Genomic DNA, 24858 nt, shown 5'->3' with positions numbered 1-24858 from the left:
TCGGACCCTGACACAGTGTGGACCCAGCAGCTTCCTCCTGCCAGTCCTGCCTGGCCAGCGCCCCACCCTAGCTCCCTCATGGCCTGGGCTGTCAGCCTGTTCTCTCTGTGTCCAGAGCTCAGCTGGACAGGAGCCCCCAGGTAGCACCTTTGGGAAAGAACTCCCTCTGGGGCCAGCACAAGAGGGCAGGGGCTCTTAGGCCTGGTCAGGGCTGGACCCAGCCCACCCAGTTCAGAGAGTGGTGACAGAAAGGGCTGAACAGCATCCAGGGACTGGGGCTCTGAGACCCTGAGCCGCCCAGTGTATGCGGAGCCCGTTTCGGGCCTGGGGGAGAATTCAGAGCCTTGGTTGGAAGGGTTCTGCCAGAGGTTGGGTGTCCTGAGCTGGGGTAACCTGCACCTCTTCTCTCTTGAAAGGAATAGCTTTGGGGGGCAAACCAGGGGAACAGGAATCCTTGCAAGTAATCCTCCCAGACAACCGCCACCGCAAAGGAAGGTGGTCAGCCTAAGCCCTGCCCCCAACTCGACTCATGTTCCCCCGTGGCATCAGGGCCTTGTGTCTCAGCCCTGGGAGCCTGGGGGAAAGGCCTAGGGAGGGCCTGGGTAAGTTGCTGCCTGGGCCAGGAGCTGGCGGGAGTGAGAGGCAAGACCCCTACCCAGATGATTCAGAGGGGCCTGTGTTTCCAAGTTAAGGATCAAGGAATTGCCCTCTGCTGGGGGAGCTCTTTCAGTGCGGGCAGATCAGGCACTGAGCTGTTAACAAGGTGGCTTGTGGGTGGGCAGGGGTTGGGGCACCGGGGTGGGGGGCACTGCCCGTATTTCTCTGTAAGCCAGGTACAGGGGAACCTGCTCTGTCCAGTGCCTGGGTGACCAGGAACCAGAGGCCAGGCAGGTGCACACCTGGACTGCCTCCAGTCCTTCCTTTAAGAAGCTGCCCGGTCCCACCCTCTGTCCGTGCCTCTGACCCATCCTCTCGATCCCTGAGGGGCCGACAGCTCCCACCTCTGCCCTCCCTCACCGCTGTGCACATGTGGGAAGGTTAATCTACCTCTCTGAGCACCTTTCCCATCTGTAAAGACTGTGGTGACAGCTCTTCCTCAGACGTTCTGAATTTAACGCCTAGTGTGAGCCCAACTGGAGAAGACTCTTGAGAGTGCCTTAGACAGCAAGGTGATCAACCAGTCAATCCTGAAGGAAATCAACCCTGAATATTCACTGGAAGGACTGAAGCTGAAGCTCCGATACTTTGGTCATTTGATGCGAAGAGCCAACTCACTGGAAAAGACCCTGATCGTGGGAAAGATTGAAGGCAGATGGAGAAGGGGCGACAGAGGATGAGACGGTTGGATGGTATCACCGATTCAAAGAATGTGAGTTTGAGCAAACTCTAGGAGATAGTGAAAGAACGGAAGCCTGGTGTGCTGCAGTTCATGGGGTTGCTGTCAGACACGACTTAGTGACTGAACCACAGCAGTGAGTCCCCCATGGCACCCGGCCCTCCCGTCCTCTGTTCCCTGCTGTTTTGCTGGTGTTCCTTTGGGCAGCCTCTTACAGGTCCCCAGCTGGTTGTGGGGAATGGCGCCCCGTGCCTGAGCTCTGTCCAGTGCCCTCCCAGCCCACCACCACCCCACCTCCTCACCACCGCAGAGCCCACCACAGCACATCAGCACAAGCTGAGCAGGGAAGACCCATGGACTGAAACCACGTAGAGTCCAGGCCTTACACAAGGTGGCCCTCCCTCCCCCTTGTGCAGATCCTCCTTCCTTACCTGCTCCCTGCCCCCCATCCAGCTGCCGGCCAGCACCCGCATCCATATTCTCCCTCAGAGGCAAACTGAACCCCCAGCTGGGACTTGAGGACTCCCACGGGCCTCTCTGCACCTGGTGGCTGCTTCCCATCTCTGGGCCAGCTCTTCTGCCCCTGCCCCCCACCCTGCTCCCCTCCAATTCCACTTTTTCGGGGGGCCTCTGTGTTCATGCTGATGTTGTTGGAGGACAGAGTGGGCTTGAGCCACTGCCTCATCCCCAGAGTAGCTGATGCTGGAATCAACATGGTTTCAAGATTTCTTTGAACGTCTCTGAGGTGCCTTCCAGGGTGCAGTGCAGACAAAAGGCGTCCAGTGCTGCTTCTGAAAGGAGGCTGTGAGGGGCCCAGGACAGATTAGACCATAAACCTGGTGTGGGGGGAGAGATTCGTTCACTTACTCAGTCGTCCATCCTGGAGAAGGGAAGGTGTGGGCACCAGATAGCCGCTGGCCAGGCAGCGTGTGCAGAGGGGCTTGTGCCCATGGTCAGCAGGGGAGGGGTGGGTAGGGGGTGGGTGGGGGGGTTGCCAGCGGACAGAGTGTTCTGGGCACATCTGATAGCGGCAAGCCGTGCCCAGAGCTCTGGGACCATGCAGGGCCGTGTGGGCCAGGAAGAGCCGTCTGCCTTAGACTCGTGCTAATGAGGCCCTGCCACTCCACAGAGGTCGAGACAGAGGCCCCCACTCCTGGCCAGCCTGGGGGTGGGGGTTCTGGGGAAATTGGGGTGAGTCTAGCTGAAGCCCTTGCACGGAGCCCGGGTATTTTGTTGGCCAACAGAGAAAGCAGGCAAGGTAGGACTTGACTATCACTCAAGCTGGGCTGGTTCCTCCTGTCTGACCCGGGGATGGTGGGGCTCCCAGTACCCTGACTTCAGGGTTCTGAGCAGGAGGCTTGGGAAATGCCTCCTGGGAGGGGAGGGGAAGGCGGAGATGCAGGGCTGGGAATGTAAACAGCATGCCGAGGAGACCTATATGCGTTTCGGGCCGGGCCCTCTGAAGGAGCCTGGGTCCTTTTTCGTGCTGTACTTGACTGTGTAAATATTTTTCTTAGGAGTAAAGAGAGAGTCTCCATTCATTGGGTAGGATCTCACTTGAAAGAACTGAGAAGTATCTGTTTAGCCATAAAAGCGAAAAACAGTGTCCAAGGCGCCTTTCAAAAAAATCATTTCTGTAGCTCAAACACAGCCAAGTGGAGTTTTTTTTTTTTTTTTTTTACTTTTTTTTTTTAATGCAAAAAATAAATAAATATGACCCGCTCCCAGTTGAGAGCTCAAGAGTTTGTGTCAACACTGTTGGAGCCTTTACTCTGGGAGCCAGAGCGGGCTGGCCGGTGACTAACTGCCCTGACGGTTCCTGGGGGTGCAGCCAGCAGGACACCACCCAGGCCACACCGCCGAGGGGGTGGCGGGGGGGCTCCTGCGAGCTTCTGCTGGAGTTCAGGTGTGACTCTGGTCGGAAGGGTCAGCGTGTGGCTCCCTTCCACCCAACACACAGCAGCCTCCCAGCCCGTTCCTCTGGATTCAGGAAGCTGGACTTGGACGTGGCCGCCAGCACCCCAGCAGTTCTTTGACCTTTGCCCTGTCACTCTAACTCCCAAGATTCTGTCTCCTATCTCTAAAGCCGGGATAACCCCAGCTTGCGCCCAGATGGGGCTACCATGAGCAGGACGGGCGAGCCGCCTTGGAGGCGCCCGGGAAGCAGCCCCCCCAGAACCCCCACCCAAGGCTCCCAGAAGGACTGCCTGCACTGTCCTCCGGTCACCGCTACAGCCCAGCGCCGGCCACTGCGGCATTTACACCAGGGAATGTGGCCATCATGGTAGGACCTGGACTTGGACTTGGTCAGAAAACTCAGCCTGAGAATTGTTCTTGAAAAAGCTCGTCTTCCCAGGAAGGGAGGATGCACACATGAGGCTGTGGGTGTTCTTTACAGGGATTAAGATGAGCTGAAAACCGGGCGGTTTGATAGATTCTGATCAGCAGTTCATTGGGTCCATTTGAGGGCACTGCTTAGTTGGTTGGGGCTGGTGGTCACCAGCTTCGGTCTTGACCTGTCTGCCCGGAATGTGTCCCCGAGTCTCCTAGAAGGTGGCAGAGTGAGGCTCAGGGCCAGGCCAGCATGGGAGGGGGCTCCTTCCATCAACTCCTGGGGCCCCCGCCCCGCCTCCCAGCCTTGGGCAATGACCTGCACAGACGGCCCTAGCCCAGCCCACAGAGGCCCCTTCAAGGGCAGGGGCCTTGTAATCAACTTTTAGCCACTTCTAGACACAAATACTCCTCTTTGGGTAGGCAGAAATGTGGCTTTAGCATTGGACAGAGAGGAACAGGGTAGAGAAGCCTGGGCTTCAAAGCCAAGAGGAAGAGGTCAATACGTGAGAACACTTGATGACCTCTTGGACCACAGGCCGGACTAGAGGCGGGGGCACTTCATCTGCTGCTCTCTGGTTTTCGAAGCCACGTGTTCAGAGCTCCATCTGGGTTTCCTCCTGTTTGTACGTTTTCAGATCCTGTAATAACAGACTATTTCGAAGGGAGAGAAACCTTCTGGGATTCGTTTGTGACACCGAGCAGAAAGCCTAGCCCCCTCAGGGGACACGCCAGAACTCCAGAGCTGTGAGCATATGGATGTCTGTGTATGTGTGTCTCCTCTGGGCTGACTTTTCGGAGAACAGAGGCTATTTATTTTAAGAGTCAAAAAAAGATGCTTTGAGCAACCCCACTTAGCTCAGTCCTGGCACCGAGACCCTTGAGAGGAGCAAATGCTCCAGGTCAAACCTCACTTTTTGGCTAAACTGCTTAATCAAAACACACCTAATACTTCTGCTGGTGCAGAGACGGGCTTGAGAGCAGAGACCACCACTGCCAACAGCCGGCTGGCCAGCAGTGCCTGTGCCGAGGGCTCGGCAAGCAAAATAAAGAGGGTTTTCAGCAAAGCAGCGGACTTGGCAGCAAGAAGGCTGGGACAGAGGCTCCAGAAGGGGTGCGGGGGGCAGACTTTCACGCGAGGTCAGCGAGTCAGTGAAGAGCAGGGGTGATGGTGGTCACACCTGCCAAGGTGGCCATCACATCAGGGGGAGCGGGAGGCAGAGAGAAGTTGCTGGGACAGGATGGTCCTGGGACCCACTCAGATCTCCTGGCAGGAGGAAGACTTCCTCTGTATGGGAGTGTCGGCCAGCTTGGGGTTAACGCCCCCAGCTCTCTCTGCATCTCACGGTTGGATGGGGCTCCATTCTGCCACTGAAGCACCCCAAGCTGGGCCTGTCCAAGGGGAGCCCAGGGCCAGGCTCCAAGGAGCAGTAGAGAAACCCTCATCTGCCTGGTCCCACCGGCCTGGCCCTGCACTGAGAGCCTCCTCTGTCCGGTCCCTCTTGCTCCACATGTTGCTGGCATCTTGACCTTCAGGGATGGTACCATTGGAACACCCACTTCTGTCCCCCCAGCCTGGAGTTTTGCCACCAGCACAGGCCTTCAAGCCATGGGCAGGAACCGCTCTGAACACTCTTGTCTCCCAAAAGCAGCCTCCAGTTTCCAGCTGCCCCCCAAATCAATAGCGACTGTGGCAGTGCCCGGCTGAGAAGTACAGCTCCTCAGTGTCCCCAGGACAGTGGCCTGGTGGTCAGCATGCTTGGTGGGTGTCTCTGCAGGAGGTCCCCAAGGCCCCTTTCCTGGGAGGGGTCACAGCAGCAAGGCAACGAGGAGTGGCATCACCAGGTCTTCAGGCTCGGGCTCCTCCATGGCGGGCTTTGGGTGGGGACCTGCTTTGTCCTTCACAAGGGGACAGGACCCGGGAAGGGGAGTCGCTCAGATGGGTGGCCCCTTCTGCAGTTTTGTCCTGGGCCCTGGAGACTGTGAGGCTTAGAAAAATTAACACGCAGTGTTTCTTCGTCTGATTCAAGCCACCCTGTCATAAGGGGCAAGTGGATGAACCGCAGGACTCGGGGCCCATGCTGGGACCTTCAGTTCTGCCTGATGCTGACAAGGGTCTCCAGGTGGGGTGCAGGCCTGAGAAACCTGGAGGAGGAGACTGGTCCATCTCCTTCCCTGGGGAGCACGGCCTCTTCCTGGACAACACAGGCTCTCCTGGGACCCAGGTGGTCTGCCTCTCTCCTCCTGCCCTAGGGCTGCCTGGGCTCCAGCCACCCTTCTTGGCTCTGAATTTGGGAGTGAAAAGCAGACAGACAAGAGGACCGCCTCACTGGCCCGTCTGCTGGCAGAGCTTAGCCCCCAGGGCTGAAGCTAGCTCGTCTCCCCCGGGGCCTGTCCACCCGGGTCCAGTAGGGCCTGAGCACCTAGGTACCTGACCTCTCGCTGGCCCTTCTGGAGAGACTTTCCCGGTGTGTTCGTGTCTGCCTCTTCTGCCTCATTCTGTTTTCACTCCTAGTTGCATTCCAAACCACAATTTCAGAATCTATTAAAAGAAACATAAAATCCCCAATTGGTTAGAATTCTCAACATTTAAAAATATGACTTATTGTTATTACAGCTGAGTCTGGGCAGGTCTGCCAGCATTTGGAACGAAGCGTCTTGGTCCTCTGACCTGACCTGCATGGGCACTGGCGGGCACTCTGCTCCGAGCTTATCATTCAGGAAGCAATGGTGTCATTATAAGGGGAGGGGGAACAAAACCCCTGGGTTTGACCCCATTTCTCTTCTTATTCTCCAAATATTGGTTTCCATCTTGGTTTCTATTCTCATGGAAACGACATCACAAATTTATATACGTGTTTGTGCAGAGTACTTGTGATCCAAAAGGGAAAATCCCATTGATGCTGCTAATTTGTCAGTTTGCATAGCTTAGAAAGGGCTCTGGGACTTGTCACTGAAACATCACCCTCTGGAGTGGAACTGGGTGGTTTTGAGGCGGAGATGCCAGCCAGGCAAAATGCTACAGCTCTTCAGAGCTGAGCCAAGGAAAGCTCCAAGTCGAAGCCGTTGGGTGGAAGAACGACCCAGGGTGGCTGGCACTTTCCTCGACGCCCCAAGCCCATGTCCATGGGCGGGATGGTGGTGGGAGGAGGGAAGACTTCCTGCTGCTGCCACTGCCCACTCCTGGGGTAGGGGCTCACCCCAAGAAACAAGGAAGGAGCCCCTTACCCATTTCAAGCACCACAGTGCCCCTAACCACACGTGCAGTCTGTACCCAGTGAGCTCCACAGCGTGGCTGAGCTCCACAATGTGGCTCCTCCCTGTGATCTGGGCGGACCCCTGTTCTCTTATTATGGAGAAGCCACCCTCCCTACCCCTATTATTTCAGAGCTCGCTTGCTCTGCCTGCATGTGTATAGCCCACTGTAGTTCGAGGACTGGGCTCGGTTGGAAACTAACAACCCTTTTCCAAATTGTTTTGCAGCAAATGCTGACGGATGCGGAGGTGTCATCGCAGGAGGGCTGCATCCAAAAGGTAGGCAAGCTGGTTCCGCGCCATCTCCCCTCCCATCAAGCCTGCACCCCGTCGAGCCTGCGCTCTGGTTGAGCCCGAGCTCCCGAGTGCGAGGCCATCTTCTCCCCTCCCGTCGAGCCTGTGTCCCGTCGAGCCTGCGTCCCGTCAAGCCTGCGCTCTGGTTGAGGCCGAGCTCCCGAGTGCGAGGCCGTCTGCGGTCAGGCGAGCACATGATTCCCCAGGGATCAAGACGGATGCTGGTTTTCATGGTGCAGCAGGTAGCAGCTCGCTTCACAGAACCAACCTGGTTCCCAGAACCAAGGCGAGCCCCGTACACGTGGGAATGCTTTGGGCCAGTCAGTCGCGTAGAAATGAAATAAATATAGATTGTGTTTATTTAAATATCTTCACTGGATACTCACATGAAAAGAATATAGAGAAGAAAAGCACAATTGGCTGCAGATTCAACAAAGCCTTTCGTTGTACTCAGTCTCCGAAGATGGCTCAGGCACCGTGTTGAGTAAGCAAAGTCAGGCGACAGAAAAAGTGTCAATGTGGGCTTTATCCCCCGGTGATGGGTAACAGCCGGTTGACAAACACGAGATCTGAAAGGCCCAGAGAGTGGGCCAGGCCCAGGAAAACACCCCCCCCCAACACACACACACAGAGGGAAGTACGCACCCACAGGCAGGCACATTCCTGTATGTGCATGCTAGGCAGACAGCAGAGGGGAGGGGTGCAGAAATCACCCCAAAACCCAGAAGCCATTTGTCAGCTGGAGTTCAACATCTAGAGAATTTGGGCCATCCATGCATAAGTATATACATGTACACACACACATCCACACAGAAAGACACATGCACACACACACAAACACATAGACACACACTTGTACAGACACAGACATGCATACAATACACAGACACACAAACACACAGATATAAATACATGTGGTAGCTGATGCAGTCTTTGGGTTTTCCAGTAGCATTAAAATAGCCTTTTCTCTCCTGGCATCTTGACTTCAAAGCATTGTACAGACCAAGCTGAGAGAGTCCATCTTCTCAGGGTACCCAGACCGCGTCAGGAAGCACAGCGTGGGCATCTGGGGCGATGGGTCAGCACAAGGCTATCCAGCTGCTGTCAGGGGCTGTTTTCTTAGTTTCAGAATCGCCGAGCTATGCTCATGAGGTGCTGTCCCCTCTCCCAGGAGGATCGAAAAACACTGCCTGAGCATACATTCCTGTCATCATGAAAAGTCCTCTTTGGGTCTGGAAGTGACAAGAAAGCAATTTGCTGGTTCCGCCGATCTCTGTGACTTTCTTCCTGTGTCTGGCTGGCTGGTTAGGGTCGGGGCAACTGGGGGACCCGCCATCCTGGGGGACTGAGCCCTAAGAGCTGAGGCCTTCCCTTTTCACCAGGGTCAACCCCAGAGACATTGATTTCAGAGAAAAACCATGTGATGGGGGATGTGGTCTGACCCTGCAGTGACCTCTGGCAGGGGTGACCTCTTGCAGGGGTGACCTTCGGCCTCATTTGTCTCCATAAGCGCGTCTGTGTCTGGCCCAGGGGGCAAATGTCTGAGCAGAGCTGGGACAGAGTGTCCTCTCCCTGTTCACTGCCCCGGGCCCTGAAGCCTCTCTTCCTGGAAATGCATCCGCAGGCCCCAAAGTGAATCCCGGCCGTGTCCCTCTTCCTCCTCCACCCCCCACCCCGACCCTGGGAGTGAACTCTGTTTTCTTAAAGGAGGAGGTGGCCAGAGCAATTTGAGCAGCTTCCTTGTGCCTTTCACAGCGTTTCAGAGAATTGAGGTGCTTCTACCCCCACGCAGAGGAACCATAGTCAGCTCCTCTCTCAACTACTAAAAGGAACATGGAACTTTCATCTTCCCCGCTAAGAAGGAGCTCACACAGGGCGGGAGGTGAGAGATGGGTCAGGCAGTTGTCCGGCCTGGGGGCAAGCTTCAAGGCAGAAGGTCAAAAGGTGGGGTCTAAGGTTAAGGTCGTGAGGAGGAAGGGATGCATCCTCTATCCCCTGAGGTGGTGCTGTCTCCAATGTGGCCTCTCCTTTTTACAAACAGTGGAGGGCAGGCCTTGGATACTGTGGCCCAGACGTCCTTCCGAGAGCTCCACATGGAGTGGGCACAAGCACCCTCCAGCCAGGGACCCACTCACAACTGCCCAGCTTGGCACAGCCTCCCTTCATATGCAGACCTTTGTAAGGCCCGTCGGAAGGGTGCCCACGGAACCAGACCAGACGCCCATGGCAGCTACAGCAGCTGGGAGGGGCCAGTGCCGGGCAGCAGAGCCGAAGGGGCCAGGCCGTGGTTGCTCTGAGAGCCGCTCTCCCATCCCCAGCCCCTGAGGCTCCATCCTAAGGCTTTGTCCACCTCTCCGGATACCCCTGCCCTCACAGAGAAGTGCTCCTCTGAATCCCCGGACTCTCCCATCCTCACACTAAACTTAGTGCGAGGCATTTGGGGCATCAAGTGTGATGGGGTGGGTGCCCTCGGTCACGTTGGTCGATGATCGAAACCTTAACTTGGCATCTGGAGCCATTTGGTTACTTCCCAGAGAGGGAGGGAGGGGAAGAGGTGCTGAGAGAGACTCAGGTGCAAAGGCAGCTGGGGTACTGCAGCGGGGGCCGGAGGACAGTCAGTGTGGCCTTCTCTTGACCTTCTTCCCAAATGGAAGGTCACAGCTGTGTCCCTTACAGCTTTGGAGACGCACACGTGCTTGTTACATGAGAGGACCGTACACGCCTCAGTGCGCTAAGGATTAATTTAGGTATTCCTTGGTGATAGGAGATAGACCCCATTTATCAGTCTTATAGTTTAGGATTTTGGTGTCTGGCTGAACAGGGCCTCTCCTCCTCCAAAGACACACACATCTGGGGGCGTTAAGGTCCTCCAGGGAAGCGCTGAGGCTATGCAGCCTCGGGTTGGTCAGCTGACACCTTTGAGCATCACTTATTCCAACTTCAGGATTCACTGAATCACACTTTCTGCTCTTTATCAGCATCATGGAACCCCATGGACTGTAGCCTGCCAGGCTTCTCTGTCCATGGGATTCTCCAGGCAAGAACACTGGAGTGGGTAGCCATTCCCTTCACCAGGGGATCTTCCTGACTCAGGGATCAAACCCAGGTTTCCCGCGTTGCAGGCAGATTCTTTACTGTCTGTCTGAGCCACCAGGGAAACCCTCAGTGAAATGTAACTAAGGCTATTAATTCAATCAGTGGCTTGACACAAGAGATGCAGAAAGGGTGATGTTTTGTAGGAAGTGGTGGTTATCAATTCTTGGTATTAAAGAACCAGGATGCTGAAGAGGCTGTGGACTCTACCTGTCAGAGTTTACAGAGGACAAAATCCAGGCCCAGGGAGGCTGGTGGTGCCTATATCCGCAGGGGAGGCGGGATTTGAACCCAGGATCTCTGGTGCAGAGCTGGGCTCACATTGGAGAGATAGCGGCTACAGCCTGGGAGCTGGCACCAGGCTTGGCCCCGCCCTGAGAACCCTCCTGCGCCCCTCCCTCAGGTCGCCTCCATCCCCAACCTGTCCTGGTCTCTTGTGTTCCTCTGTCCCCCAGTCCCTCTTGTGGTCCCCTGTGGTGCCACCAATCCCTCTGCATTCCTCCCCCACCTCCACCCTGCCTCCTATCTTCACATTCTTGCATCCTCCTTCCACTGCCCACTGGTTCCCTGCATCCCCTCCTCCTGTGTGCAGCACGCCCAAGTGCTCCTGCTCCATCGGGTGCTCGGCTGCCCCACACTCATCCCAGGTGTGCGTTCCGGATGCTCACGCACTTCCCTCCAAAAGTCACTTTGGCTGCAGGTCCAGCAGCATCGCCTTTTCTAGCCTCAGGCCGGGACCTCTGGGACCGCTGGCTGCAGCCGACTCTATTTAGTCTCTGTTTACTTAGAGGGAAAGCCCGGGGCTCCTGGAGAGCAAACATCTGCGGGAGATAATCTAGGAGCTGTCCATCCATCACTGGGGGCGCCTGGCTCCCTGGAGAGCCTGCCAGAGCCTGGAATAAAAAGGCCGGGCGAAGAGGCTTTGGGGACAAATAAAGAGCTGTGTTAAGGGCCCGCTGAAAATGGATGGAAGACATTATTAAGACTCAATGGCCGTCTTATCAAAATCCAATAGGATAGACATTTGGCAAAAGGCTTAAATTTATTCTTTGACTTTCTGGAGGGCTTGAATTTATCCGTTAACAAGAGTGTAGTCCACCCGGGGAGATGGTATCAGCTGAAAGAATTTTGATTCAATCTCTTTGGTGATATAAAAGGGGGAAACACAAGGCCCCCAGTGGCCGCCCCATTGTCTCGCTTTATCTTGTTTTCTTTGACCGTCTTGAAAAGGAAGGACGTGTTAATACAGTACAACAAGCAGAAAATGCAGAGGGAAATGACCTTTTTCTTTTTGTGTTTTCTTCTCCCCCGCTTCTCTACCCACACTGCCCCCCTGCCTCTCCAAAATAGATAAATGAATCAGGAATTCGCATCCATGGGGGTGAGGTCTGAACCAGGACAGGTGCATCTCCAGAGGTACTGCAGTTTGGAGTCACCTCAGCCAGCGAGCTGGGCCGGGGATGGGGAGCTCGAGGCTTGGAGGGAAAGTCAAAAATAAATTGAGCTAATAAAGCCTGCTGTTGGAGTGGGACTGTGATGAGTCCATAAATCTCTCCCTGTTATTCCGCACAAAATGCTACAGGTCATAAAAGTCATCCGATAGCCCAGCCTGGCGTTCTCCAATAGGGTGATTGATTGATAATTGCGATAATTCCCGAAATGATTGTTTGGACGTGAGGACCTTGGCCTGTCCCGCTGGGCTGTTGTACGTGTGTGTTTTCTACAACCTGGCCCAGGTGAAAAGCCTCCGGTAATGGGCATCCCGAGGTCTCCTGGGCCCCTCCCCGGGGAACCTGGGGACTAATAAAGATGACCAGGAGCCAGAAGACCAGGCAGGTGGGAGTGGAGATGGACAGGCAGCTGCCAAGTGTCTTGTGCAGCAATTAGTTGAGAAGGCTGCACATCCCAGGTCTCAGCCAGGCTGCCACCGGGCTGTGCCTTGGGGGTTTGTGTCCAGCACACCAACTATCCAGGTTTTTGTGGTCTGTGACCCTCTATGTGGTTTATTTCCTTTGCGTTGTTTTTCCCCTGGAGGAAACTGAGGTATTTTCCAGGTGGCTAGAGGGCGAGGAAGGCAAGCGGGGAGGGAAGGATCGTGACTGGAACAAGAGATGGGGAGACCAGTCAGCCCCGAGTCTCCAGGACAGGGGGTTGGGGAGCATGTGTCCCGATCAGCTGGTCTTACTGGGACCAGAGCAAGCTAGACTGTCCCTGTTAGCCTTTGCCTGTGCCAGCGAGGTTACTTTTAGAAATCCTTTCTTTTCCTCTTTACCACGCCCCCCCCAATCCCCCCACCCTTACCCCCCACCCCCGACCCCAGGCCGCAACACCTAGGAGCCACCCAGGTGCTAGAATTCAATCGCTATTTATGCAAGTTCTTCCTGAAAAAAATTCCAGTGAAGTCCCAAGCCCTAAGTGGCCTGGGCTCACAATTAATAATTTGCATGTGGGATCAGTTATGTCTTTATGAAATCAAAGTGTGTTTAGCTGCCACGGAGACAGCTCCGAGTTGATTTTGATAATCTCGGGTTGAATAGACTCACTTCGTTCCAGCAAAGCCTTGGACAAAGGCTGGACAGTGGCTGAAAGCCCTTCGGAGACAGGCCTCCTTTTCCTTTGTCGGGGGGCTGCTGATAAAAGGGCCGGGAGTCCATTAATTCAGTGAATGAACATATAGTAAAGTCAGTCCCCTCTTGAGAACAATAATGTTGAGGTCAGCTTCGGTTGCCATGGAAACTAAGTACTCCTAAGAAGTTTGCATCCTTGATTTTGCTGAATCAAAGGCTGCAGAGTGGAGAGGTGTAATGGGGCCAAGACGCAGAAAGTCGGAAAGCCCCGCCCCCACTGGTCCCCTTCCCGCGAAGGCGGCTCCGGGCTGGTGGCCTTGGGGACCCTCAGCCGCTGGGGACCAGCCCCAGGTCTGGCTCTTGGCCCTCCCCTGGCCCCTCCTGGAGGCCTCTTTTTTTCACCACTGTAGAGGCTTATCTGAAGAGGCCCTTAGGCATGACTCTGGTGCCCGGGGCAGGGCAGAAAATCTAGCCTGAGGGAGGGGCCACAACCTGAAAGCCTCCACCTCAGTGGCCCCGATGGACTCTGCTCTCTGGCCACCTCACAGCACCTGAACTTGGCCTCTGGCGGGGGGTGGCGGGGGGTGCTGTGGCCCCTTCCCACCCGGAGCAGATAAGGGTGATTAATGGGCCAACAGCAGTAGGGAGGTGGAGGCTGAGTTACAGGCTGGTCTAGGCTGGGTGAGGATGTTATAAACGTGAGTTTTTGTATTCTGTCCCCCCAACAGCTGGGCTGATTTTACTTACCCTTTCCCCCAATGGGTACCTGAAAGCAGCTTAAACCATCAGGTCAAGCTGGGAAGAGATGCAGGTATTATATTTTCTTCACAGTAGTTTACTACCTGCTGCGGACCTGCGTTTCTGAGGAATGCTTCATCTTAGCTGGACTGGCCCTCGGCTTGGGGGGCAGGGTCTCAGGCGGAGAGAGGGGAAGTTGTTCAGACAGACCCACTCTACCCTGAGGACCTTGCCTGGGGTCGGGGGAGGAATGAGAGGCTCGTGTTTCTTCTTTTTTGCTGCTGAGAAAGCACGGAACCCGATTTTCTCTCTTCTACTGAAGTAGCCCTTGTCAAACCTGCCGCAAGGCTTCTGGACTGCAGCTTGAGATGGAGGTCCTGGAGGAGGGAGGTGGGCATGAGTGGCCCAGAGCCCAGCAGGCAGAAGCCCCTCCTTGGGAGCTGGTGACATGAGGATTCCTTTCTGTGGTCAGGCCCTTCCCTCACCCTGCTGACACTCTGCTCAAACCTCAAAGCAAGACAGATAAAGTGTCACTGATTTCAAAGGGCAAATTCAGAACTTGAAAATGGGCTTTACCCGCCAAGTAGACAAAGGCCCCTCTCCTTCTCACTGGAGACCTGGGAAGGCTGGGCTGGATCCGTCACACTCGAACCTGGCTCTGCCCTGGATGCTATAACCCTAGGCCTTGAACTTCTGCATTTCTGTTTCCTCCTCTGTAAATGGGGAGATGATAATCACAGTCTCTAGCGCCCTGCGCAGCCTGGGTATTGAGAAGATAGCGAACGGGCAGAGCTCTGGGCAGAGCCAGGCCTGCTGAATGGACAGTGGGGCCTGTGGCCATTGTGGCTGGCATGGGACAAGGGGCCATTCGGCCCTGGATGGCCCCAGCTGGGGCACCAGGGGGCTGGGCCCCATAGCAGACACCTGCCTCTGAGATGGTGACAGCACCACCTGCAGCAGGTCAGAGGTCTCTTTGCTCCCCTGGGAACCACACTGGCATCTTGGGGTATCCTGGAGGCCCTGCCGGACAGCCTGGGGAAAGGTGGCTGGGAGGGGTGGGCTCTGCTGGTAGCGGGCGATGAAGAGGATTTACTGTCCACATTACCGGCTTTATACGAGCCAGATGGTGGTGTCGATAACTCCATCATGTTCAGGTGGGTGCAATGGTGAGTTAATTAAATCGTGCCGTGCTATTAGGAGAGAAAAATATATCAGTGCAAGGCCTGCTCAGCGTCTTCTGCTTTGAAGGCAGACACATGTGTGCCCATGGCCGTTGCTGGCTCCAGGGCGTGTCCTCTGCCTGCGGCACCAGGAAGCCTCCAGCCTCACCTTTGCTCCACAGACCCACCGGCAGCTCATCAGTGCACTTGTTATCGGTCTGAGTGTAAGGTTGACTTCTGGTTTTACACACACTGACTGTCAAGATGGCCTGTCCCTCTCCAGGGTAAAGGGTGGCGGGTGGGTGCTGTGAACCCCGGGCCCCGCCTATGGCTGGTTGCCTTGAGCTGTGAGTCACTTCTCCCTGGGCTGTGGGCAGAGCACCCGGGCCTCCGGGGAGGGCCAGTTTCCTGAGGTCCTCTTGTGCCTCTGATGGTGTCGCTGTGAAGGTCTCTGGGCCTGTGGGCACGTGTTCCAGGCAGGCCCCTGGGCGGCCCCCAGGCCGAAGAGGCTTCCCTTTCTTCTCTTGGCCCAGGACTTAGCCAGGCGAGGAGGGCCTCGTCCTCCCACAGGGGTGGCGTGTGGGGGTCTCTGAGGCTCACTTGGCAGGTGGTAACTCTGGGGAAGGCTGTGTCCTACCCCCCACCCCCCGACCCCCCCACCGCCCTGAGAAGCCGCCTGCTGCCACAGGCCTGGGGATGTGGCAGGTCCACCGACCTCTCAGTTCACCACCACTCATGACTTCTGTGAGATGCGATGCTGACTCCCTGCGTATGGGTGTCACAGGTGTGTGAGGCTCAGGTGTGTGTGAGGCACAGGTGTGTGTGAGGCACAGGTGTGGGGTTGTGTCACAGGTGTGTGTATGAGGCACAGGTATGAGGCATAGGTGTGTGTGGCACAGGGGTGTGAGTTCAGATGTGAGAAGCACAGGCGCAGGTGAGGCACAGGTGTGGGGTTGTATCACAGGTGTGTGTGTGAGACACAGGTTTGTGTGGCACAGGTGGCTGAGGGACAGGTGGGTGCCCGGGGGGAGGGTCCTGTGGGGCTGGTCAGCACCTAGTCCTGAGCCCACAGGCTGTGCCCCGCTCCCTCAGCAGCTTCTGGGCTCATGTTGCCTTATGCTGTGTTGGGGGTTCGGGATGGGTGTTGGGGAAGAAGGACAGCAGACATGTGAGAGGGAAAGTGGAACTGGAACCTCGCTTGCCCCTAGCGAGGCTGCCCCTCCCACCGCAAGCCCTGGGACTTGGGCGCTGCCGCTGTTCTGACCGCTGCCGCGGTCCCTGTTGCCAGCCTGCCGGCTCTTTACGCACACCCACTCCTCTAGCCCAGCCCCCCAGGTACTATTGCTCCCACTTCACTGTGCAGAAGACTAAGCTGCAGACAGTATGTCAGCTGTCTGAGGCCACAGGATTCAGTGGGGAAGACAGGGGTTTCCCAGGGTCAGCTACATGACCCCAAAGCAGGTATCCCCGAGTCTCATGTTATACTGGGTATTGCCCTCCAGATGTGAAGACACAGCTCATCTAGACACACCTTCAGGAATTGGGTTTGGATAAATATAAGTGAAGGGCTTCCCTCATAGCTCAGTTGGTAAAGAATCTGCCTGAAATGCAGGAGAGCTGGGTTTGATCCCTGGCTTGGGAAGATACCCTGGAGAAGGAAACGGCAACCCACTCCAGTATTCTTGCCTGGAGGATCCCTGGCAAGGAGGAGCCTGTTGGGCTATAGTCCATGGGGTCTCAAGAGTTGGACTCAACTTAGTGATTAAACCACCAAATATGAATGAACTCAGAGAAAGGCAAGAGTGGGTTGGGCTGGAGTAATTGAAGTTGGCTCATTGCACAATGGCCTTGTGTAACAACCACCCCAAACCCTTAACACAGCACTCGGTGACCCTCACTCGTGTGCAAGTTGGCTGACCTAGGCGGAGCTCGGCTGGGTTTGGTTCCAAGCTGATGGTTGGGTCCAGTTTCCTCCTTGTGGGAGTTTCCAGTGGGCTTCACGGGGCGTGTTGTTCTGGTGATGATGGTGGGAGAGAAGGAGGCGACATGCATAAACATCATGTCCGGGCTCAGACAGAGTCTGTAGCCGCTTCTGCTCACACCCGTGGAGGCCAACCACACAGGATGGGAACGTGCTCTCTGCCTCCCACTGGAGGGGTGTAGTCACAGTAGAGGGGTGGGAGAGTAATGCGTTTATGGCAGCAGGCTTCCTGGAGGAGGTGGCCCTGGGGCTGACACAGGGCCAGTGCCCAGGCTCAGGCTGAAGCAGGGAGAATTACTCGAGGTATGTGGAAACAGAACAGAGCCTGTGGCAAAGCTCAGAAGAAAAAACAAAGCCCAGCCTGCTGCTCTTGTGCAGCCTGTCTCATGGGTGCAGCTCCCCCACCCCCGCTTTCCATAGATCCCTTGGAGGCTCGTAACCCTTGAGGATGACTCTCTGGTCCTCAGAAGGAGGCTTGGTGCAAGTTGCCAGAGGAAAGCGATGCTGGGCTGGTTGTGGGAGATGTCCCAGCTCACTTTGTTGGCAGGAATTCCAGAGGCCTGCATCTGGGAAGGAGACTGAAGAACCAGTCAGGCTTCCTCTGGTTGATGTTGACTGATGGGTCGTGAGGCTGACGAAGGTGGGCAGGATAAACACATCCCTGAAAGAGGCACTCGGATACCAGCATTAACAAGAGAGCTTTGCTCTTAAGCCACAGAAGGACATGGAGGAACTCTAAATGCATATTATTAAGTGAAAGAAGCCACTGTGAAAAGGCTACATGCGGTACCATTCCAACTCCATGCAATTCTGGAAAAGGCAAAACTATGGAAACAGTGAAAGGTTGGTGGGTTAGTGGGAGAGTGGGGTGAACATGGGAGCACAGAGGGTTTTCAGGGCAGTGGTGCTCTGGGTACCGTACTTGTGGATCCATGTTATCATGGATTTATCCAAACCCGCAGCTGCACAACAGCAACAGTGAACTCTAGTGACAAACGGGGACTTGAACGGATGATGTATCGACATTGGCTAAGTGGCCACACTAATGCAAGATGATAAAAATAGGAGAAGCGAGTGGCGGGTGATGGGAGGAGATGAGGGAGGAGACAGGGGGTGCGTGGAAATTCTGCACATTCCACTCGTTTTCCCATAAACCCAAAACTCTAAAAAAATGCAGGCTATTACTTTTTTAAAAAAGGATTTTCAGAAAGTGGTGTATTATACCACATACATCTTATATAAAATATATACTCACAAATAAGGACATACATAATATGGAAAGGCTGGAAGGAAATATACAAAAATAGCAACATCACTCTTTGTGGTGATATAATGGATGATTTTTTAAAAATAGTATCTGTATGGGATATTTTTGTTATTAAATATGTTGAGTAAAGTGCTTACATGATTCCTGGTCTGTGACAACACTAAGTGGCAAAGGGCCTAATGCTTTGGTGACTGTGGTCATTTCACAGGGAGCGGTCCCGATAGTTAGGTTATTACCTCCTTGTGGTCCGGGGTTCCCCCTGCCTTCCTGTGGGCTCCATCAGTGCTGTTCACCCATGTGTGTGACTGTGCCTTCCAGAACCGAGGTGGGTTCTGGGCCTTCTGCCTGCCCTGCAGTAGGCTGAGCCATCTGGCCAGTGGCAATGAGAGATGCAGGTGACTTCTAGCTCAGAAACCAGTGGCCAGCATGATACCCTGCAGCAGTCTCTGCCCTCAGACAATGAACCCAGAAGATAGCTAGATGATTGAGCAGAGCTGCCCTGTGTGTTGTGCCAGGCGAGCAGCAGGAATGCAGCATTGGTCAGGCTTCTACATCTCAGAGGCTGTTTGTTTAGGGGGCATAACCTCGCTTACCCTGGTTGATTCGTTTAGGGAATCACTAGTGCTTTATCCACTTCTGCATCATCTCAAAACACCCTTCATTCATTCACTCATTCACTCACTCATGCCTTCAACAAATGGTTGTGGTGGTGGTGTTTTAGTCAATAAATTTTATGGAACTCTTTGCAACCCCATGGACTATAGCCCTCCAGGCTCCTCTCTCTGTGGGATTTCCCAGGCAAGAATACTGGAGTGGGTTGCCATTTCCTTCTTCAGGGGATCTTCCCAACGCAGGGATTGAACCTTGTCTCCTGCACTGGCAGGCGGGTTCTTTACCACACAGCTACCGGTTCAACAGATGGTTCCCAAGCACCTACTGTGAGCAGGACGCTGTCCCCGGTGCTGGAGACAGCAGACTGTGTTCTAGCAGATCTCCACCCCATGGCTCAGGTTCTGAGACCTGTCACCCGTGCAGAGGGGCTTCCACAGCTTTTGTCCTTTGTCCCTGGTTCCCCAGGGAGGCCCTGTTGCAATGCTCCAGGTCAGAAACTCCTCTTGTGGCAGACAAGCTTCCATAAGCCTCTTGTGCTGTTTGGGCTGTGCATTTCTGGCAAAAATGCCCCATCTTGTCACATAGGCTTGTCCTTATCCTCATAGGCTGGGGCTTCTGTGTGCTCAGTCGCTAAGTTATGTCCAACTCTTTGTGACCCCATGGACTGTAGCCCACAAGGCTCCTCTGTCCATAGGATTTTCCAGGCAAGAATACTAGAGTAGGTTGCCATTCCCTTCTACAGGAGATCTTTCCAACCCAGGGATCAAACTCGCATCTCTGGTGTCTCCTGCATTGGCAGGCAGATTCTTTATCACCAAGCTACCTGGGAAGCCCTTGGTGATGCTAAAGAGTTGTTATTCTGAGCCATTCCTCCTTAGCGTCCCCTGGCATAGATGGGGAGAAATTGTGAAGATAACAAATTGATTTGCACCTGAAGGAATGGGAATCTTAATCTACCAGATTTGGCATGAGGGCATCATTTTCTCACTTAATAACATCTCCTTTGAACAGTCTCACCTTCAGCCCCAGCTCTCCATCTGCTGATGGGACCCATCATTCCAGCCGACACAACTCCCGTCAGCCAGGGCTGTGCTGGCAAACGGTCTCTTCTCACCCAGTTAACAAGATGTTTCTCCAGTACAATGTTGATACATTAAGTCATAAAAGGCGGGACTTATTATTGTGTGTTGGAACCTCGCCTCTGTTGTCTCTGAGCAATGGCCAAGATTCAGAGTACGAGCCACAGAAATGTGTGCATTGCAGGGATGGAAAATTATCGCATAAAAGAGTCTGACATGCTGTTCATCACGGATTAGCTGAGCATAAGGAGAGATATTCAAAGACAAAAAGCAATAATGAAAGTCCACCTCTCCAGACTCGGACCAGGTACCAAGGGAACCGGCCGAGCTCACGGGTCTCAGAGTCACCGAGGATGTCCATGTGCCATGGCCAGGCCGGCACTTGCTTCTTGCCGCTCGAACACCAGGCTCTGGGTTAGCAAGGCCCCGAAAGGGCAGATAATTATCGGAAGGGAATCTGAAGCGTGGGCACCCTGGAGAGCTACAAAAATAAAACGAGGAGGAGGAATTTTGAATAGATTTCCTCCTTTTGTATTTCTGTTTTGGACAAGAAATGCAGAGGCACAATAAAAGGGAACTGGCAAGGTGGAGAAAAACATCAAATTAGCCCTTGGAAAGGTCTGGACCAGTGGGCACGTAGGGGGCTGATGGGCATCTTCGTCCCGTGTCTGCCCACGTGCGGCTTCTGGGAGGCAGGATGGGCCCCGGGGAAGGTTTGTGTCTCGAAAAGTTCACCCAGGAGGAGGGTCCAGGTGGGCACTGACTGGCAAGTCCCAGGACGCAACTTAATACCAAGTCCTCATCTGGCGAAGAGGACAGGCCTGTGCCCTGGGCAGTGGCTGTGTCTCTTGTGAGCAAAGTCAGGCCACACTGGGGTCAGGACCTTGGGGGACAGAGGCCACACCTGGGCGCTTATGGCTGTGTCCCTGAGCCTGGCGGAGGTGACAAACTTTGGTCATGTCTGGTGAGCGTGGGGGCCCCACGGTCGCCCTGTGAGACAGCTTCTCACCTTCCTGGGGTTCGGACAGGTGAGCTCACCCCCATAAGGCCTTGCAGACAGTACACGGCACACTTGCTCCACTAAAAGCCAGCGGGAGGGGGCCCAGCAAGGCACTGTGCAGGACCGCCCACCTTCCGCTCCAGGCCGTCCACAGTCCTCAGGGTCTGATGGGAGGCGTGTGTCCCCAGGACCAGGGACCAGCTGGGGGCCCTCAGCCGGGCAGGCTCCCGCCACCTCCCTGGTTGGTTTTACTGGTTGTCACATGCCATGTCCTGTCTTCCTGCCTGTTAGTACAGAAGATGCTACTCGTGTGTCCCTCACCCCCATTCCTTATTAAACACCCGTGATTTTTCTTCCATAATCACCTTTTGGCCCCAGCATGTCACTGCAGTACTCCTCAAGCCCCCCAACCCATTCTAGTTCCCTGGTTTCCCAACACAACACATCATTTACCTCCTCGGGAGACCCCATGGCATGGGAGGAGGGGAACTTTGTGTCTCCTGGCTGCCCTCGGCACCCTCACACTTGGGAGTTAGGGTACAACCTTTGCCGTGGTAGCTGGAGCAAGTACCCTGCCCGCCCACGAGAGTGTTTCCTGCTGCTGCTGCTGCTAAGTCACTTCAGTCGTGTCCGACTCTGTGCGACCCCAGAGACGGCAGCCCACCAGGCTTGCCCGTCCCTGGGATTCTTCAGGCAAGAACACTAGAGTGGGTTGCCATTTCCTTCTCCAGTGCATGAAAGTGAAAAGTGAAAGTGAAGTCGCTCGGTCGTGTCTGGCTGTTAGCAACCCCATGGACTGCAGCCCACCAGGCTTCTCCGTCCATGGGATTTTCCAGGCAAGATTTCTGGAGTGGGGTGCCATTGTCTTCTCCAAGAGTGCTTCCTAGACTGCCCTAATTCCTATGCTTTTTGAGCTGGACCCACAAAGAGCATCAGAGGCAGAGGGGCTTTGCTCAGCCTGACTCCACAGCTGTTTCTCCACTCAGCCTCCCCTGAGCTGCCCCTCAGCACACACAAGGGGCCATCCACAGCACTTTCTGGGGGCTGGGAGGATTTGGTGATGAAAAGAATTTCCCAGAAGGAAAATGTCTCTGTCAGAGAACTTTACTATAGTCTTAGGACCTTGGTTTCCTCACCTTTAAACTAGAGATACTAAGAGTTCCTGCCACAGCATCGTGGTTAGTGATAACATGAGTTACTCTGTGCAAAGCACACTTAAAATAGTACCCGGCACATGCTTAGGGCCCAGAGGGAGACCAAGGAGACAGTGATGATAATGAGGATGATGGTGATGAGAATGGTGGGAATGGTAACCATGGTGATGGAAATGATGGAGAGGAGGACGGCGGTGATGGTGACGATGGTAAGGATGATGGTGATGGCGATGAGTGTGAGGATGGCGAGGACTGTGTCAGTGACGATGATGGCGATGAACGGTGAGGCTGGTGCTGATGGTGGCCATGACCATGGAGATGATGATGAAGATGCTGAGGATGGGGAAGGTGACAGTGGTGATGATGATGGTGATGAATAATGAGGATGGTGCTGATGGTTACCACGGTGATGGGAATGATGGAGGGGAGGAAGGGGTGGTGACGGAGATGCTGATAGTGATGACAGCGATGGTGATGAACCCTTGAGGTCCCACCAGACACCGTCATCCCACGAGGGAACCAAAGAGCCAGGGGAGGACGTCCACAGAGGGAGCCGGACCGCAGGACCTCCCACGCTGGCTCCGCCATTCTGGGCGTGACCTGGGGCAAATCACTTAACCTCTTGGGGCCTTGGTTTCCGACCTGGCAATGCAGAGCAGACACCCTGTGCCCTGCTCAAGGGCCTGGTCTGGGAGGACCCTGCAGATAAGGCTCAGGGCAGCATGGTTTTGAGTCCCTTGCAAACAAGAGGCAGCCCAAAAAGAAAAAAACAACAGGAAGCGACGGAAAGAAAACTCGTAAATGTCCCTCACACGCTGGCCCTCCGCGGTGACCTCTCACCCAGAGAAGCAGGCCTTGGGGAGTTAATAAGAAATACAGGACTTCCTGCGAGATAGCAAGTGAATTGTGAGCCGCGAATTACTTTTTTCCTTTGAAAAATGATGTAGTCAGGTCAAAATATTTTTGCGTCTCAAACACTTGAGTTCCTTTGTCCTTGAGGCTGACATGACTCGGTTTCCATGCAGCCTCACAATGCGTGGAAACATCTTTTAACCGCCAGACGGCCCTTCTGATAAGCCGGCCAATTCATAATGTGCATTTGGAAAGCTGGACGGGTGAGAAAGCAGAGGCCTTTGCAAAGTCTGTTTACTCAGCAGTGAGAGGCCCCTCACCCCCTCTGGTAAACAGGGCCTGGAGCGCGGGGTATTGAGTGCTGGCCGGGCGGGGTCGGCACGCAGGACGGCGCCCGCCCACCCACACTCCACACCCAGCCGGGCCCTCGGGGGGTGGGGGGGACCAGCTCAGGCGCCCCTGGAGCCAGACTCCCAGGTGACATGCCTGCCCCTGCAGGTGACATGCTGAGGCTGGGGCTCTGACATCCTGGTCGGCCTGTTGGACGAGGTAGAGTCTGGGGGACCTGTGTTTCCTACACGGCTGCTCTGTCCCCTGCTCAGAACTGTCCCTGCAGGGCAGGCTTGTTCAGCTCAGGGTGGGCCTGGACCACGGCTGCTTGGCTTCTTGGTCAGAGGGAGTTTGTCGGGGGCCTTCCCAGGCAGTCCAGTGATTAAGACTGTGTTTCCAGTGCAGGGGGCATGGGTTCCATCCCTGGTTGGGAAACTACGATCCTGCACACCACACAACTCAGAAAGTGTAGTTGCTCAGTTGTATCCAACTCTTTGCGACCCCATGGACTGTAGCTCACCAGGCTCCTCTGTCCATGGGATTCTCCAGGCAAGAATACTGGGGTGGGTTGCCATTCCTTTCTCCAGGGGATCCTCCTGACTGAGGGATCGAACCCAGGTCTCCTGCATTGTAGGCAGATTCTTTACTGTCTGAGCCACAAAGAAAGCCCAAAAGAAATAAGTAAATAAATAAAATGCAAAGAAAAACATTTTAAAAAGGGAGCTTGTTGGGCTGCGGTTCTGGGCCACAAGGCGACAGGAGGACAAGGGTGTCCACCTCTCCATCCCCTTTCTGCTCCAAGCTGTCTGAAGCTAAACTGAAGGCTCCCATGCAGGGGGTTTTCTGGGGGAAGGCAGAACTAAGTGAGCCTGGGTGCTTATACCTGCTACAAAAGGCTGGCTGTGGGGCCAACATGTGAGATCAACCAGAGTATTCTGTAGGCGAGTAAACGAGGCACAAAGAGGGTCAGTAACCCACACAGTGTCACACAGCTGAGAGGTTAGAACCAGGGCCTGAGCCCCAGTTGTCTAACTCTGGGCTTACAGTAATAAAACGTGCTGCTCCTTGACAGACAAGGGTCTGCTTGCGCCATGAGTGTGGTGGCTGACTTGGGGGCTCCCTGGACCCTGAAGACCCAGGCCTCCCTCTGTCAGAGCACAGGGGCTGGGGGGAGGAGCAGTCAGTGCCCGTTTATAAGCTGATGGCCCTTCCCAGCAGAGCCAGAAGGAGCCGGTCTGGCGAGGCCCTCACGGAGCGCCTGAGGTGATGAGACCCAGAAATCTGGGCCAGGGCTTCCCAGATGCCTCCAGGTGCCTGCACTCCCTCAGGGCTGCTCCAAGCCACCCCCTCCCCAAAACTGGCCTCCATGCTGCGGGATCATGAGAAGAGCAGAGCTTGCAAAAACCCAGAGACAAGCCCCAAGCCCACACGAGTGCCCTTTGTAGAGGAAGTAGTGTTCAGTTCAGTTCAGTCGCTCAGTAGTGTCCGACTCTTTGCGACCCCATGAATCATAGCACGCCAGGCCTTCCTGTCCATCACCAACTCCTGGAGTTCACCCAAATTCATGTGCATTGAGTCAGTGATGCCATCCAGCCATCTCATCTGTCGTCTCCTTCTCCTCCTGCCCCCAATCCCTCTCAGCATCAGGGTCTTTTTCAATGAGTCAACTCTTTGCATGAGGTGGCCAAAGTATTGGAGTTTCAGCTTCAGCATCAGTCCTTGCAATGAACACCCAGGACTGGTCTCCTTCAGAATGGACTGGTTGGATCTCCTTGCAGGCCAAGGGACTCGCAAGAGTCTTCTCCAGCA

The 24858-nt window shown here is 54.9% G+C and overlaps 1 protein-coding gene across 3 annotated transcripts in view; it reads left to right on the top strand.

Moving 5' to 3' along the window:
* PRDM16 (PR/SET domain 16) overlaps nucleotides 1-24858 on the top strand; it is a 340205-nt gene that overhangs the window by 153302 nt on the left and 162045 nt on the right. For all 3 annotated transcript variants that reach the window (XM_070768346.1, XM_070768348.1, XM_070768345.1), the window contains exon 3: nucleotides 7151-7201. In XM_070768346.1, coding sequence (XP_070624447.1) covers nucleotides 7151-7201 — 51 coding nt within the window. The remainder of the gene's footprint in view (nucleotides 1-7150; nucleotides 7202-24858) is intronic.

This window comes from Bos indicus, chromosome 16, assembly GCF_029378745.1.
Source record: "Bos indicus isolate NIAB-ARS_2022 breed Sahiwal x Tharparkar chromosome 16, NIAB-ARS_B.indTharparkar_mat_pri_1.0, whole genome shotgun sequence".
Lineage (NCBI taxonomy): Eukaryota > Metazoa > Chordata > Mammalia > Artiodactyla > Bovidae > Bos > Bos indicus.
This window is presented reverse-complemented; position numbering and strand designations above follow the sequence as displayed.